The 17,496-nt window shown below is 37.6% G+C and overlaps 1 protein-coding gene across 2 annotated transcripts; it reads right to left on the bottom strand.

Annotated features, from left to right (window-relative positions):
• Positions 1–380: 380 nt before the first annotated feature.
• On the bottom strand, positions 381–17,463 carry LOC131780008 (recQ-like DNA helicase BLM). 2 transcript variants are annotated; one of them, XM_059096628.2, is made up of 22 exons: positions 17,224–17,463; positions 17,106–17,154; positions 16,437–16,486; positions 14,955–15,032; positions 14,035–14,177; positions 13,592–13,641; positions 12,738–12,998; positions 11,868–12,664; positions 10,829–10,874; positions 10,164–10,312; positions 9,623–9,705; positions 8,799–9,362; positions 7,986–8,254; positions 7,058–7,245; positions 6,215–6,397; positions 5,121–5,252; positions 4,539–4,665; positions 3,921–4,105; positions 3,007–3,346; positions 2,191–2,409; positions 1,254–1,477; positions 381–827 (listed from the first exon to the last, which is right to left on the bottom strand). In XM_059096628.2, the coding sequence occupies exons 1-22, from the start codon at positions 17,391–17,393 to the stop codon at positions 638–640; spliced, it is 4,497 nt and encodes a 1,498-aa protein (XP_058952611.2). In that variant the 5' UTR covers positions 17,394–17,463; the 3' UTR covers positions 381–637. The 2 variants fall into 2 exon arrangements, with proteins under 2 accessions (XP_058952611.2, XP_058952612.2); XM_059096629.2 differs by having other exon boundaries at positions 17,112–17,154.
• Between the last annotated feature and the right edge of the window lie 33 nt (positions 17,464–17,496).

The following is a 17,496-nucleotide window of genomic DNA, read 5'->3' as shown; positions in this document are numbered from 1 at the left end:
TTGGAGAAAGATGTTTTTCGTCTTGTCACGAGCGTGGGACGAAGAAAACATTCTGAGTTCCAATGGGGAATTGAACTTCAGACCTTCGGTTTACGCGCTCTGATGCTCTAACACTGAGCCACAGAGACTCTACGGTAAGCGCGGTCTCAGATTACGAAGTTCTTATGACACGCGTCCTACATACTACTAGAATCAGCAATTTCGATAGCGTCATTGCCCCGCTAATCAATAATTTGCCTCAGGCGTGGAAAATCATTGACATGCTCGCTTCTGTCGCGCTACTTTGCTCAATCTCATGCAATCATAGTTATTTGGTTCTAAGTTACCCGGTGTTCTGAGGTGCCACTGTATTACTCAATGAATTTAAGATACCAGTGATATACGCCTTTTTCTTTTAATTCTGGAAGAATGAGAGAAATGAAACTATCTATCGAAGAACTTCCAAGTTATATTGCCATTGACCTTATAAACAGGTGTAGCGTGCATTGTGCATAGTCTTCAGGACATCTCGCCACACAAAATAATGTCCAAATGAATCATTGGCATCGCATTTGTGTAGCATAACTGCCACTGCCCCGAGTGAGGTTTGTGTAAATACCTCGTGAATACATTCCTTTTCCAACCAATCTGTTTTATGTCACCTTGTAAACCGCTTTGCTGGCTGAGGAGGTGCCATAAGAGCAAGGCCACTCCTCTGATTCCCGGGATCAGTCCCTTTACGATTAAAGCTTGTTTCAGAATTGTTTCGGCGAAACTTTTTCAAGTTGTTCTTTCCCTGCTGTGCGGAGGAGAAGGTACCTTTGCTTGGTCCTGAAGTTGAGTTGGACCTGATAACGGCAAAGACCGAAATAAGACTCGATTGATCGACTACTGGCTTACTAACTGGCTTTTTAAAAACTCAGATTTATAATTCTCCTATCACGTAACAAAAAAATTGATTGTGAGACTAAGTTAAGAATACACCACGTTCAAGATGTTTGAAGATGAAAAAGGATAACTGGAAACTTCCCAGGGAAATATATGAAAAAGAGACAAACTCGTCTGTTTTAAATGATGTTTTTTACGAGGTCCTACCGCACAAATGAAAGTATTTCTAAAAGTAACTTAAGAAAAATAATGGCATTTAATTTCTCCGTGTTTACATTTAAGCTTTGACTTGATTTATTCGAAAGGGTATACCACGCTTAAGTGAGTTGTTGAAAATAAATGTCTGGAGAGTAAATCGATGAGTTAACCAAACTATTGATCATTACCTTGCTGTCGAGCCGGCCGGTTTTCGTTTCCTCTTCCGACCGACAGGAGCCTTCTCATCCTGCTTCCAGTAATGTGAGTGGTTGGCGCTCTCATCATAAGTGTCTCCTGTATCAGTCGTGTAATCTGAGCTGGTGTAGTTACTGTCTGACGTTTGATTCATTAATTCCTTCCGTTTAGATTTACTGACAGACTTCTCCTTTTCTCTAACGGGCAAGGGAGGTAGCTGATCCCCAAAAAAGGAAAAATTTTTAAGAACAAACTTTTTTGGCGTCATTTCTAACACAAAACGATTAAAAAACAGAACACATTAAACAGAGTAACTAGCAAGGGGACTGAATAGTCAAGTGACCTTGTTAGTGATTCAGTCTCCTCACCGTCTCCCTAATTGACTTAGAAAATTGTTACTTGGCGTGAAAAAATAAGTAGAAGTAATAAGTAAGTAATTTTACGATTTCGCTGTCAAAGGCGTGATAAACTTTCGTTCCTGCGCAGCTTGTGGAATTTTGTAGGGAATGCTTTTTATCCTGCTGCGGATTCTATTTAGTGGAATCGGAAAGGTGTGGAAGGAGGAGGGAGGAATCCGCGAAAATGAATAAAGATTCCACCAATCATAACAATGTAATAAACATAGAAATTCCATGCTGCCGTGCCTGTGCTCAGTAATAGATCACAGATGATGTCAAAATCTAGTCAGAACAAAAAAGTGGCCCAAGGGGGCGCAGCCGAGTGTGTCACTGATGTTCTTACTTCCCTTTGCCGTCATCTGTGTTCTTCGGTGTTTACTGGAAAGTCGTATAGCAACACGGAAACGTATCTGTTTTGTATAATCTGTGTTTGTGTCCTCAAATAGATCATAAGTAAGAACCACTCAGAATACGTGGATAATTCAGCTTATCATACAATTCTAAATATCCTGCCAAAAACTACAAACATTACCTTTACGCGACCCTGAAGGAAATCCAAAGCCTTGGGTCCTAACTTCACATAGCTGAGGACATTGTCATGGTTACCAATCATGATATGTTCCGCAAGCACACGTTGTAAGATCAATAGATGGCCTAGTCTTTCTGCATCATTTCTATGGTAGGATTTTCCCAGACCATACAGGGAACATCTGTCGTGACCTTCAGACGTCACACGGGAACCACCTGAACCCTGCAAGATGACGAGAAAGTTCATGTATGTAGACATGCGTGAAAAATGTCGTGGATTGTTGAACTGTTGAAGTAGATTGCTTTAACAAAAATTAGGACGAACAGACATCACAACTACATATCCACCAGATGTTCTGTCTCGCCATTCGGATAACAGTTTTGAGAGAAAGTGACAACTTTTTTCTCTCTCCAATAGGCGTTGCAATAGGATTAAAACGGACAACACAATTACGCCAAGTGGCAATTCGAAAACACTGTTAAAAAAAGAAATGGGACAACTTTCCATCAATTGCATGTTAAATACATATCACAACAAGGAAACGTAAAAAAGAAGGTAAACCTCTTTAATAATGGACGCATGCTTGACTTCACAAGTCTGACGATATTTCAAGAAAGAAATATCTTAACGGCTGTTTATCTTTGCAACATTTAGACCCTTAGTTCCCCTATAGTTTTTGACTTACAAGAAAACAGAGAAATATATTTCAGATTGAAACGCGGAGAGAGAGTCAACAAAATTTTGAAGCCTCGCCAAGGAAATTAGTGCCCCTTTTCTTTACGTTCAGAAAACACAACCAGACTGCCATTTCGAACTTGCCTTAAATATGTCGATAAAATGGTTTAACGTAAAGTTCTTAACAGGTTTCCTCCAGTTCCTGTTTCCGCCATGGACTATGGAGTTGACATTTTCGACAAATGCCTTCGCATCAGACGTAATTTCCTTATTCTCAAACGTTGCAGAAGTAGCACAGGTGTCACACATGCTTTCTGGCCGAGCACGGCACTGGGACGGCTCAAAACTCATTTCGCCAAAGTAATGTAACAACTGAACTCTCCTACACTCGGAGACGTTCTCACAGTACTGCACCACTCGAAAAAGATTGTCCATGTCCACCTGTTTGCTGTCAGCTGTCCTGTCGCTGTTGTTCTGGATCATCCTAAGAGACAACGGACAACAGAAAGAGTAAATAGCAACCTAAACTGCGTTCAATACGTTACTGCCAATCTATAAACTGAACTGTGTGTAAAGAGAAACTAATAATTACGTTGGGTGTTTTGTGCCCAAAAAACTCGCGTCGTTCTCTTAACCAATCAGATATAAAACTACAGCCAGTTACGACTTAGTCACTTAGGTTTTCCCGCACTTTACGCAGTTTGTGTTTTTACGTGAACTTCTCATTGGCTCTTTGAGATACCTACCTTTGTTCTGATTGGCTATCGTAATTACTTCCGCTTTGAGTTTGTTTTGTGACACTCAAATGCAATGTGCACTAGAGGATATATGCACTGACTGGACAGATAAAATGCAGGTTACTTTTTCTTTTTCGTCACCAAATCACCCCAAGTGAATTGACAGGCTGTCAATAGCTTAACTAACGGTGAATGAAGACTTCAATGCCCACCATTCTGAGCAACTTTTGCAGTCACTTGTACGCTGTTTTTCACGTCATAATTTCAACTCCATTAATTGGAGGAGTTGATATCATAATCTTACTGAAACAAAGTAAGTACCTTTTTATCCTGTTGGTATCACCATATAAATAGAACAAGATACATTCAGCCAGTTGACCATCTCGCCCTGCCCGTCCGCACTCTTGATAGTAACCCTCAAGTGACTTAGGCATTGAATGGTGAATCACATATCTCACAGAAGCCTTGTCGATTCCCATACCAAACGCAATCGTTGCACACACCACCTGAACGAGAGTAAGTGATATATTTTTTTCAATAATTTCTGACCACGAAAAAGTTCAATAATATGCATATAGGGTAAGAGCACAATGTTACACTACAGTAATGAAGAAGGTAAACCTTACCATATTTTATAGGGGAGTTCATATGTATTTTAGTATTCCCATTTCGACGACATTAACACGTAAATCCAGTTGTGAAGTCTCCATTCCTTTCACAAATTACGACACGAAATCCTATTTTAAATTGCCCAACGGACTCGAAATGACAGAAAGAGTTTGCGTTTGTATACAGAGAAAAACGGATACGTTGTCATGGCCTTAAAACCTAGAGAACTTCAGTTAAATCAGTTTTATGAGACTCAAATAATGAACTTTATTACAATTCTACTACTAAGTTTTAAAGCGACAATTTCCACTACAGTACATTGTAACTAACCTTGTATCTGTTATTGATCCAAGCCTCCTGACACTGTGTTCTCTGGTCATCTGAAAGTCCTGCGTGGTATGCTATTGCTTTGATGCCAGCTTCATTTAAAGAGTCTGCTACACGCTCACAGTCATTTCTTAGCAAAGGGAAAAAAGATATTGAAGGGCACATTTACAACGACATTCTTCAGATAAGAAGTGCTATGGTTTCTGTAAACCGGTTAAAGAACTATTTTTCTAGTCGAAGTTAACATGCTCTGAAAAAGGAAAGACGAGAGTTCCAGTCACCGATTGCGAATTCGAATGGCCAATTACTGAGCCTCAGCAAACCCGTGGTAGCTGAGCTACACACTAGGTTCGTGTTCATTTTGATTTAAAGTCGTTTTGATTTTAGATGCAGTAAAATGATGACAAGCTAGTTCTAAAAGATTCTGATAGGTTAGGGTTAGAAGCTCGGTTACCAATACGTTTGTTTGTTGTTAGTGATGTCAACCAGGTAGCACTTTCTCATAACAAGAAATGAAGGGTTCAATACAGGTTACTGATACTGATCAGTGGTGGATCATCCACTACATTTTTTCAAAATACCAACCTGGAAAGACAGTAGACAATTCCAGAAGAGACAGGTTGCTTTGTCTTTATGTACTGCAGTATTTCTTCCATGACTTTCTTTTTCGGTTTCACGATGAAACGTAAGTTGGGACGATTGAAAGTTTGGGTAAACCTGTTATTTAAGGCAAGAGACTTACTAAGAATTCTTTAGGAGACCTTTTCACCTGCTTACTGTTAATTACAAGCTTTTAACAGAAATTGTCGAAACCCTATATACAACAATCAAGTTCGTCTTGTCAAGATCTTCTTCATGTCATGCAGTCTTTTTTGACTTCTAACGTTTAGCACCATACAGTGAACAGTAATTTTATCACGCACAACCTCGCTAAATTATCCACTAAGAAATGATTGAACTTCATCTTTTGTTCACCCTTTATACCCTAACATCAGTATGCATATTCTCCGTATTATTCTCTATACATTCTTAAGGTGCTCACCAGGAGAATTTGTCTAACAATCAAGAGGTTGTTTAGTAAGTGATTATTCCCTTTATTCTTGTGACGTTAATGTGTGATTCAAGGGGTGATATTGTGAGGAGAAATTAGTCATGTAGGTGATGGTCAGTTTTGGGGGTTGAAGGGTTAAAATCATTTTAGAACGTGCAAGTGATATTCGTTCCTTTACTTCTAGTCTTAGTCAAGGTAAATTTATACACGAGAGAAGAGAAGAAGCGCGAGCTTCAATGTCGGCGTATTACATCTTAGATTGGGAGGTCTGGGTTTAAGCTTCGGCAAGGTCACTATTCTGTCTTCTTGGGTGAAAAGATGATTATCTGTTAAGTAGCATACGAAATCCTTCTTGGAAAAAACATTTTTCCAAGTTAAAAGGATAACATGATTTTTTAGGTCGCAACTTCCTGAGTTTCCTTACAATTGAGAATTCATCATTGTACAGTCTGTCAAAGGCAGTTGAGTAATGGGAATAGGAACGAAAAAAACCACTGTAACCTCCCGAGTTAATCATCACCTGATCTGAGTTGGATGGTAACGAGAACATAAACCCCACCGAATCTGTGTAAAATTTATTACCTTTCTTACTAAAAAAGCATTGCATGCAAGGCTCCATTGAACGTACCATTTTGGTTTTGTCATCTTCAGCTGATGCAATATGTCCTTTTGAACGCGTGGTGTAGCAGTAGCAGTGAGAGCCATAAAGGGAACTCTAGGGAACTTGCTTCTTAACACTGACAGCTTCTTGTAGTCTGGGCGAAAATCATGTCCCCACTGACTCACACAATGGGCCTCGTCTATCACAATCCTATCAACAGTCATTATATGTTAGCAGAATAGAGTCTATCACTGATTTGAAGAAATGGAGATGGAATCAGTTATGTTCAAATACAAAAAAACAAGCACGCTAATTGTGCGTATGCTTCTCACACCCCATCTTCTATAATGGCAGGGCTCCAAGCTAACTGTTTCTCAAAGTAGCCCTTTGATGGCCTAAAATTGAAAAATGTTCACCAGAATAAAATTTTGTTTACCAGAAATTTGTAAAATATCATATGATGGACAAAACAACAAACCACACCGATTGCCTTTATAAAAAGCGGTATGGCTGGCATTCGTTTTCAGTTGAAGATTTACGCGACATCAAGGCCAAATACTCGGGAAACCAACGAGAGTGTGGCACATTTTTATAGAAAACGACAGTCAACGTGTTTTATTCCTTGAAAGAGTTAATATCATTTTGGCTTTAGGCAACAACAACAAAAAGTTATTAAACGTTAACTCTTGCGACGTTACCATCGAAAACAGGTTGCAAACTTGGCGACTTAGGGTGCAAATATATTCGCCAAAGTTTTTCTAGTCGCCATGGTGACCAAAACGGTGGCAGCTTTGGGCGCTGAATGGCGATAATCAACCGACACTACCGTAGTGTAAGCAGCGGGGAAAGAATGTTCCCTTTTTAACTCACCTATCGAGCAGTCCACGATTATACAGACTCTTCATAACAGAATCAAGTTTCTCACTGGCTGAGAGTTTCTCTGGGGTAACATACACAAGCTTGATAGTTGGATTTCTGAGAGACAAATCCTGATATACAGAGTTCAGGTGTCTAGTTGAAGCACTTCCTGCATCACCCAGCAAGTGAACAGCAGGCAGCTGTGAAAAAATTACTACTGTAAGACATATGAGAGATTCATTACTTTGTGGGTAGGGGCAACAACTGAGATCTGGCTCTAAACTAAACAATATGAAATCATTAGAGCTGTCATAAGGCTCCAAGCGAGGGGGCGACAGAAAGGGACATGGCTAAAGAGAACTTATTCCATAAAAGGAACATCTTTTGACGACAAGAAAATCTTAAAGAAAGACGGCAAGTTTCGAACTCGCTTGTTGAATGGGTAGATGGATTGTTGACTTAAAGGCTGACGTGCTAGCTGAATTATTGCACGAATTGTAGAGTTGATGTACAGCACACAAGAAAATGCCTGTGTTAGAGATCAGTCTTATTCCTGTAAATAAAACAATCAGTGGGAAAGTACTTTAAAACTGAATTAAATAAGGATTTGTCTACAAAGTCCTCTAAATTTTAGAAGTTCTCATCCAATATAGAAGCCACCATTTTTCCTCTGACCCCGGTTGAAAATCAACCGCAAGTTTAGGTAAAGAAACCAACATTGCTCCAGGGGTGGAGTGGGTGAACACTGATACAGCCAGGTACATCGCCAAGAAAGTTGCGATATATGCGGGACTTTTAAAATCGTACGTCGGAAAACGAGGAAACAATGAAAGAAAATGGCGTGGAACGGTTAAACGCTGACTGCGTTTGGTTAATTTTTATACTGAGGTATTAAAGTATTGTCACGAAAAGTATGTTACTGTTATCATATGCATTTTACCTTCATTGACTGAAGTCTTTGTACTTGATCTTGAATAAGGGATCTGAGAGGTGAAATAACAAAACTTGCTCCAGCACCCATAAGTGCAGTCAGCTGGAAGCACAAGCTTTTTCCCCCACCAGTTGGCATCAGAATAAAACAATCATGTTGCGTCATGGCAGCATTAATGGCTTCTAGCTGATTTGTTCTTAATGAACGAATGTTATAAACATTTTTCAATATTTTCCACATTTCTCTGTGATATGGTAAATCTCTTCGTTTTAACTCGACTGCAAAAGTGAAAGAAGCACTCATTATCATACTCAGTGCTATTAGTTAAAATGTTTCTATTACAATGGAATTCAAAGGATTTGTCCCTCAATGGAGAGACAAAATGTAGTAGAAAAAACTCATAACATCAGATAATTTAATCAGGGATCATCATTCACTATGTGAAAGCCACTAACTTTCTCTTAAGTTCATTTCTTGAGAAATGTCAAAATTCCTACGTTTCTCACTTTGATTGAGGTGTTTTGGTATTTTGTGGGTACAATATTGTGGGTTGAAGATGAATTAAATTTCTGCTGGTACTAGTCCAAATACAATTTACAAGCAAAGGTATTCATTTGAGTGAAAGTAATTTATATTCATGGCATTTATCTGGTAGTATTCTTTTTTCTGTGGTTATTTGCCTTGGCTAGTCTAGGCAACGTAGGCAATTTGCAAAATTTGCAAAAATTAGGTAATAGTCACAAAGTTTTCAAGCTACACAGTGAATTAATATTTTAATTTTTCAATGAAAAATCATTTATTTAATTCTATCCGTAGGCTCACCATCATTGCCATTGTTGGGAATTGTATTGATCCTGTTTGGAGAATTGAAGCTTGAGTTCAAATTGTTGCTTTGAGTGGCACCTGGTTTGACTTTAGTTGATAGAACAGGAATTGGTCGTTGACTACATGTATTGGGTGTAGATGCTACTGAATGAGCTCTGCTGACAGATGAATTCAGAGTTGCAGTGGCAGGACTAATAGACATCTTCTGCTGACCATTATTATCACGAATACCAGTATTTGCCCATTCATCATCACTGCTATCCAACAGTTCTGTTAACAGTAAAGAATCTTTTTTCATATCATCTATTACACTTGCAGAACTCATAGAGACTGAAGTTTGAGTTTTCACAGAGTAATCATTTCTGCTCTCTGGTAGAGAATCATTTTCACAAGATAGTTTGCTTGACTTTTTAAAGGTTGTTGGAATGTTCTTCTCTTTATTCAACCTTGAGCTCAATGAACAAGAAATACTCCTGCTTCCCTCATAGAAACTTTCTCCACATGGTATAATGGATGTATCAGACAAGGTAGTACTATTACTGTGTGGTGATTGCCTTAAACCTGCATGTAAGAGAAACAGTAAATCAAATCAAGACCAATTCATTATGAATCATACAAACAGGAAATACATTCATCTCTAGGTTCCATCATATCAGTCTACAAATCTTTAGTCAGCAATTTAAATATTTCACCTTCCTTCCTTGTCAGTGTCTGCGGTGACAAAATTGGAGTACAAAGACTTGATGCAGAGCAGGTTTTTCCAAAAAAACCTTAATAAGAGTTGTAGAATCAATAGCAAACTGTTTATCTTTTGTACTTACAAATCTTGAAGGTGCAGTCTTTGCTTTCTCCTCCCTGTTGCAAAATGTTCTCAAGCTGTAAAATTTTTGATCTTAGCCTTTTCCTGTGGGAAAAAGTACACTTTTTACCTAAATTGAACAAGACTAAAAAAGGTCAGTTCAAAGGTAATAATCAAGCCATCTACAACTATGCTAAGTATTTCTCCCTTTTAAAATGCAAGTATGCATAGTGTGAAATTGGGAGAGCATGGCAACATGATGTAGTAGTCAGGTCATTGGTTATCTTGAAGTCATGCCTTCAAGTCCTTAAACCCGAAACTGGATTAAACCAAGTGGACATCTTTAAGATCCAACTATATCTTTCTTCTGAACAGACATTAGGACAATGTATCAGCTGTAACAGCTGCACATTGATGAACTTTACACCATGTATGAACCAATCAAGAAAATGGCCCTTCAGTCTAAAATTCCTCTTGCTTCTTGCTGTATCTTTAAGAAAGAACTTGCCCAGATAGCTGTCTATAGGTAAATTGATAATTTAACTGTTAAGTAGATGAGCAACCTTAAGTTCTGAGCCTCTTTAATACTTTTGGGTAAGCTGCTGACGATGGCTGGATCAGCTTTATCTAACAGGGAGCATATATTTTCTAGTGTCTGATAATGCATGCCATGCACTTCTTCCAAGTGAAGTTGGACCTTTATCAATGGTGTCTGAAAGCAATCCAGGATAACAAACATTTATAAAAAATATATAAATGCAAATGTGGTTTAATAACTCACATTGTTTTAACAGACTTCTAACAACATGTATTGTCAACATCTATCAAGGATATGATACTTCCATACCAAATACAGGTGCCCTTTCTAGCCAATCATGAAATTAGGTGAATGTTTTATGGTCTTTTGTTTCCAAGGCAATGAAGATGGATGCATTTCACTCACAGTATTTTCAAGTTAGTTTGTCACTAAGCATGCCCTAATAACGCATCTCTCTCTAGCAGGGGGCAGAACAGTTGCCAATCCCCATTATTGTTTAGTAACAACATATATTCGGCAGTAATCCTCAATTTTGTGTCTATATCTACTTAACAGAAGTTTGACTACAGGTTCATTTCCCAGTGATTAAGGGAAGACAAAATAAAAATTTCAACTGTCATCTTATAAACTAGTTACCAATGAACCTGTTAAAGTAAAGTTGTGAGTTTTAAAGTGTTTGTAATATCTTACTTGTTGAGAAACTGGTTGCTGCAGTACATGAGAAATTTTATTGCTTCTGGAAGAGAAGAAAGAGTACCAAGAGATTTTGTTAGCAAGAATATAGGACATAAAGAACTGTTCTCGCAGTCTTGAATCAAATGACTGCTACTGCTGCTAAGTGATTTACTTAAAATGCTATATCAGGAAAAAAAAACACACACACAAAGATAAGACTTAGAGAATGCAAATCAAAATTACCTGATCATGGTACTGAAGTTTTCAACTGAAATCAAATCCAGGAACAAGATGTCTTTTTCAGAGTAAGCCAAGTTTGCTGAGCAGTATGGCAATTTATTTTTTTCTCAGTTTGTGAGCAGGCAGTATTCTACAAATCCTGCAATCTGATTGGTTCTGAGAGTGGGCAGTATTCCTCCCATCTGGCCCGCTCACAGCAGGTGGTATCCGAAAAAATGTTTCAAAGTTTTCTTGGAAGCCTTTTAAATCACTTTTTAATATCATTACACAAATAAATATGTTTTGATGAAACTTCTCTCTTTCATTTGCATTGTCCCTGTTTTCTCTACTGTCTACTTGCTCACAAATTGTTCCATTTATGGAGAATCTTGCCCTAATTACAGCCCTTTATCCTTCAGGTTCTTTTCGCAAAAAAATAAAAATGTTATTCACCAGCCAAGGTCAGTCTGTATTGGGAAAAACTGTGCCCTCTGTCTTGTGTACCAAGACCTCGGGCACAGTTTTTCCCAATACAGACCAACCTTGGCTGGTGAATAACATATATAACTTTTGGACAATTGAAGTATCTTAGTCCTGCTCCAAAGAGCAGGAAAATGCATCTCTTTAGCAAATTTCAAAATTTGCTGCTGCTCAAAACCCTTAAGCAATATTTTCATATTTCCAATACTTAAAAGTTTTGTAATATTTGACTACACCTGTATCATTGTTCTATATTAATTTATTCCCTTTATGAATTTCACTCTGTGAATGACATTAATAAAGTAAATTAGCATATCACTAGGATAATAATTATTGCTTAGTTATCTTTATTTACCCATAAGAATGATTTTCCTTATCCCCACAAGGCATCCCATTCTCAAGTTTAGTCTCTGCTGCTGATGGTATGTTAGGTGATTGTGGGGGTGAAAAATACTCTGGGGGTGGTGGACTGTTTACTGCTTGGCAGACCTCTTGAGAAGGAGGACTGCATACAGGGAGAACATCTTCTGAAGGTGGGGGACTATCCTTTGGTGGGAAGACCTCTGGGGGTGGCAGACTGTCCATTAAAGGAAAATCCTCTTGGGGAGGTAGACTTTGCATTTCAGGGAAATACTCTTTAGGTGGTGGACTGTTTACTGCAGAACCATCCTCTGGGAGTTGGGGACTATCCCTTGGTGGGAAGAACTCTGGGGCTGGTGGACTGTCCATTAGAGGGAAGTCCTCTTGGGGAGGTAAACTTTGCATTTCAGGGAAATACTCTGTGGGTGGTGGACTGTTTACTGAAGGACCATCCTCTGAGAGTTGGGGACTATCCATTGGTAGGAAATACTCTGGGGGTGGTGGACTGTCCATTGGGTGGAGGTTTTCTTGTGAAGGTGGACTGTCCATTGTTGAGAAATACTCTGGGGGTGGTGGACTGCCCATTTGTGAGAAGTACTGTGGGAGAGGACTGTTTATTGGAAGAACATCCTCTGGTGCTGAGAGAGTGTTTGTTACTGAGAGACCATTCTGAGGTGGTGGACAGTGTCCTGGGGAGACACTCTGTAAAGGTGTAAATCCATTCATAGGGCCTATAGATTGTGTGAAAGGTTTTCCATCTGAGGGCAAATGACTTGGCTCCTCTACAGAATTCTGAAAGAGAATAAATATTTCATCATTTTCTCTGTTTCAAAAAAATAAATAAATAAATAAAAAATAAAAGTACCTCAAGGGGAACATCTGAAGCATCGTAACACTTTGGCTGAAAGTCTGTGCTGAAGAGTAAATCTGCCACATCACTGCAGTCACCAATATCTGCATCTTCTCTATTTTTCCATCTATATTGTTCATCAACACTTTCACTCTGTTCTTCAGTACTTGTTAGATCTATGACTGGCCCAGTACTGCTGTTGGTACTGTTCTTCCTACTACAGTGTTTCTTTTCATGGTCATGATTGCTGTTCTTTTCTACATGATTTTTACCATTCTGGTCAAAAAAACAACAAAAAGAATTGATTAACTAATAGATGTAATAAATAACTACTAAAAACACTGAATTAGTTGCAGTCACTTGAGCTTATCTTTATTCATTGCTGACTTACCCATACTCTGGATCAAAACAGAAATATTTAGACACATGTAAGTGAGGCTTCACAGGTTAGAGGCTCAAGTTATCAGGTTGAATTATCTAAAATTTTGGAATAAGGGAACTTCAAGGTGTTTCAACATGTTTAATGACTTTTCAAAGTATGACACTAAACAAGTTTATTGCAAACAAAAAAGTCAGAAAAAGAAAAACAGATTTGAAAAGATATATTTTACATTAACAAACTAAGGGGTTTGAGTCATTGAGAATCATGATTATTCACATCACATTAAAAATGAGCTGAAAGAAACAAATCACTTCAAGTTAGCAGGATCTGCAAGTCACTCAGGGTTTGAGTAACTGAGAGTTATATTACTGGATTAATTAAGGGGAAACCAATTTTAGTTTCTCTTACTTGGCATAAGGTCTGAGATACTGAGAGTTGGAGGTACTGGGATTCAACTATTCATAGACTGCAAGTTAGTTTACCTTACCTTGGACACAAAATTATTATCCAGTTTGCGCTTCTTTGTAACAGGAAATTCTGTATGGAAAGGTGAAATGGATACAAAAAGAAATTTAATTTTGTTGATATCATTTGCATAAAAAATTTGTATGGAAACTTATTCATAATAGTCAGTGTGGTAATTAAGAATAAAACATTTTCTAAGAATTGGCTTTTAAGAGACCAGTGGCAAACGGCTCCTGCTGTTATGCCATACATGTTAAGTGGTTAAATAAACTATTGAATTGAATAGTCTATTAGCTTTATTGAGCATTGAAAACTTCACCTATATGAAGTCAGATGTGGTAAAACTGATGCTATAGAAGGATAGAGTGAGGATACATGGCAATAGTATAGAAACAATTCTAGCATAGAAAAAAGCATATATCATAAAACAATATACAAATACAATACACAGCAACAAAAGTATACCTGCTGTGACTTGAAAGTCATTTTCATCATCTTTGTCTCTAGCATCATAATGCTTTGGTCTTTTGAAAACCAGTTCCTTTTTAAAAGGTGGTACAGACCTCCCTGCCTCTCCAGCTGATCTTGAAGTTGATGTGCCACTCCCACTTGTTTTAAGACACAATTAACAGGTAAAGATGATTTTTTGGTAAAGATTATTTACAGATGATGTTTTGGATAACAGGTTCCAAAAAACCTTAATGGTGAGAGAGAGAGTAAGTCACCAAGACATCTTAAGGAAGAAGTGTGAAAGACGTGCAAGAGTAAAGTACATTGTAAACAACTGTTCACATCCAAAGTTGGAATGTCTAATATAAACTTATTCTAAATTAGTTTTGAGTACATTCATTGTCATTTTAATTAATAATAAAAATAAAATAATTCATTAACATCAATGTACTGACACCATTTGTTAGTAATGACATATTAACTGACTTGCTCAAGCTCCAGCTGTGAGATGATCATCTTGCAAAATAAGAGTCATGGTGAAATTAAAGTTTGTATGGGAATATTTACGACAGCTCTTAGGAATAAAATAATACAGTCAAATTCTCAATAAAAATACCTCACCCTACTTCCACAATGCATCACTTGTTGTCTGACCTCTTACTATGTTGAAAAGAACCCATTTTAGCCAGTTATCTATTTCTAGGTTTACTGTATTAGAGAAGAACCATCCTTCTCTTATACAGTCAACCTAGAAATAAATAACTTGCTAAAATGGGTTCAGAAATAGTACTACACAAACTCTTATAATTTGGCCATGACTCTTATTTTGCAAGATGATCGCCTCACAGCTGGAGATTGCGTCACCTGTGATTAGCTCTTGGAAAAAACCCATAGGTAAGTCTAATCTGAAGCTACTGTGAGGGCTGAGAATTTACCTTTTGGATAAAAATGGTGTTACACGAGCAATCTGGCGTGATCCTGGTCCTTCAGTGCCATTTTCTCCAAGAGACTCCCTATTCAGTTAATTAGAGAAACAAAAAATGTATAAAATACAAAAAGTGCTTCATGGTTACTGTGTTTATCATGTTACTTTGCTAAGTAGTAGTCTCTAAAAATAATACAAGTAACTGACTGTGTTTATTTTAGCAGATATATACTAGAAGTAATTAAAGAAGTACTGCATGTAAATATGACGTGTTTGATGCATCAGAACAAATACTAAAGCTAAAGTCAACCTTTAGCTCAAGTTTGATGAAAATCAGAAATCATGAAAATATAAAATATGATGGTGCAATTTGTTTCCATTGGTCTTTAGAAAAGGGAAGTAGTGCACAACCATCCAACTAACACAGGCAAACCAAATTGAAAATATAGTTAATTTGCATTAAACATAGCAAAGGACTAGAGGCAAATCTGGTCTGAAGTGTTTTGCTGGCATTCTTTTAGCATCTTAACCTCCCTTTCGTACAGTGTTTGTTGTGTTCAGTAGTATTTGTATTAGTCATAAGGTAGTGGTTCTCTGTGTAACCTCCCTCCCATTCCCAACTGTAGTTTAAATAGATATAAACCTCCTTGTTCAGAAGGTTTATACTTCTTTTATTTATTTTTATTTATTAATTCAATAATATTTCATTTTATTGTCACTAAGCCATTTAGCTCTAGTGTGATGGGTGCTTGTAGGGGCTTAACTTATGGAGGTCATGGCTGGGTTGTGGGTTAGGGAGGCCAGTCAGGCATTCTAGCACCTTGGGGTGCAGCTGTGGTTGCAGCTGCCAGGCCCCTCAGCCACCTAGCTTCCATTTGTGACTTTGGTGTTAATTTCATTATCATCTTACACTGTGAACCCTCTACAGAGCTCCCGGGACCTTCAGGCAGGTAGACCTATCAAAGATGGGGAGCATTATTGAAAATGTATTGAGAGAATGACTGTTAACCAACTGTTATGTAGCATGTAGCCAGCCAAAGCCCCCTAACCCTGGCAATGTGCCATCTTTAGACAGCTAGATTTATCTTATTTTATCACAATTACTGAAGAAAGATTGTAAAACCAATCAAATACCATCAATTAAATTTTTCCACTTTTGAGTCCATAAGAATGTATAATTTATCAGCAGAAGGCTCAGATATGTGAAAAAATTCCACTCTCAGAATTCTGGTCAAAGGTTTGTGTGAACTTCAAGGCTTAGGTTGTAAATTTTGACTGTTTGGTTCCCAATGTTGCCTGTAATCTGATGACAAATGATTATATCCACAATGACCTGACCACACAACATTTCTTATTTACCCTCTACTTTGTAATTCATGGACAGCCTTGAAAGTGAATAACAAAGTTAGATTTTTTATTCAAGGAAAGGGGAAGGAGAAAGGGCACAGAAACTTAGAGCACCTGAGGTATGTCAGTATACCTACAGTAGTACCTGCTATGAATTCCTGTTATCCTTGATCCACTTGGAAAAGATGCATTAGCCTTCGAGATAAAAAATGAGTTAATTTAATTTATCTATGTGAGCAATGTGCATTATGAAGCTTAATTAACCACATGCCATATTTATTTTCTGATTTCTGAATTCCTGGTTCCTTGGACAGTAAAGACAGAGTTGAAAAATGTCTGCACATTTCAATAATTTTTATACACTAACACAGAACATTAAAGCAACACTGAGTAAAATGGTGGAATTTTGAAAAAAAAATTAAAATTAAAGCAACAAGGTTTTCTGCTCTGGTCAAGACATAATTATATTTTGTACGCCCTGGCCTTAAGCAACACACATTTCTGCAACAGAATCATTGAAAATGTTTTGGACATCAAGGTCTTATAATTGAAAACTTGCTGTCACTTAATTAACATTAAAAATTAGTGATTTGATCACTAAAATGAACTTCGTTAAGATTATATATTGCAATTACAGGTACATGTAAAGTGCTTCCATAACTTCGAGATAACAGCATAACTAAAATAAATTTCAAATTCACGAGAAAACTGTAGAAGAGTTTTCTCGTGATTTGATATTTATTTCAACAATCACATGTATGTTGATAATGCAAAAGTCAGCATAAGTATGCAACATTCACTAATTATGCGGTACCTCTACCTTTTCCTTTTGGCTCTTTTTTGAGATGAAATTGAACAATTTGCTGCAAAAAAATTTTTCATCAGTCAAATTCGACAGAGAGGAGATCTTGGTGACAATTTGTTTTTCTTACCCTTGAGTTTGAGTTTTTTGTTTCTGTCTTGATGCAGGTATTGCAGACGTCGAAGTCCTGTTAAGGGCCGAGCTTGAATTTTCTCTTCTTAATTTGCTAAGCTGCTGAGCGAGGTTGTTTATCGGAGGATTGCCAGGAGATATACGGCTCTTGCTGTCATGAGATGACATCTGTTAGATACCCTGTAAATATTGAAAGACGGCCGAGAAATTCATAGAAAAGTTCTTAAGTTTTTGTCTACCAACTTGCGCTCGTAAGCGGCGAGGATACTCA

The sequence above is a fragment of the Pocillopora verrucosa genome, chromosome 4 (assembly GCF_036669915.1).
Source record: "Pocillopora verrucosa isolate sample1 chromosome 4, ASM3666991v2, whole genome shotgun sequence".
NCBI classification, from domain to species: Eukaryota; Metazoa; Cnidaria; class Anthozoa; order Scleractinia; family Pocilloporidae; genus Pocillopora; species Pocillopora verrucosa.
Note: the sequence above shows the minus strand (reverse complement) of the source record. Positions and strands in the feature narration are given on the sequence as shown.

Excerpts from the sequence above, each read along its gene's own strand:
- LOC131780008 (XM_059096628.2), bottom strand. The coding sequence starts at position 17,393 with ATGTCATCTCATGACAGCAAGAGCCGTATATCTCCTGGCAATCCTCCG. Across the intron at positions 16,487-17,105 it reads GCCAAAAGGAAAAGGTAGAG|GCTAATGCATCTTTTCCAAG; the intron begins GTACCGCATAAT and ends TTTATCTCGAAG. Across the intron at positions 10,875-11,867 it reads AAGGAAAATCATTCTTATGG|AAGCAATAAAATTTCTCATG; the intron begins GTAAATAAAGAT and ends CTTCTCTTCCAG.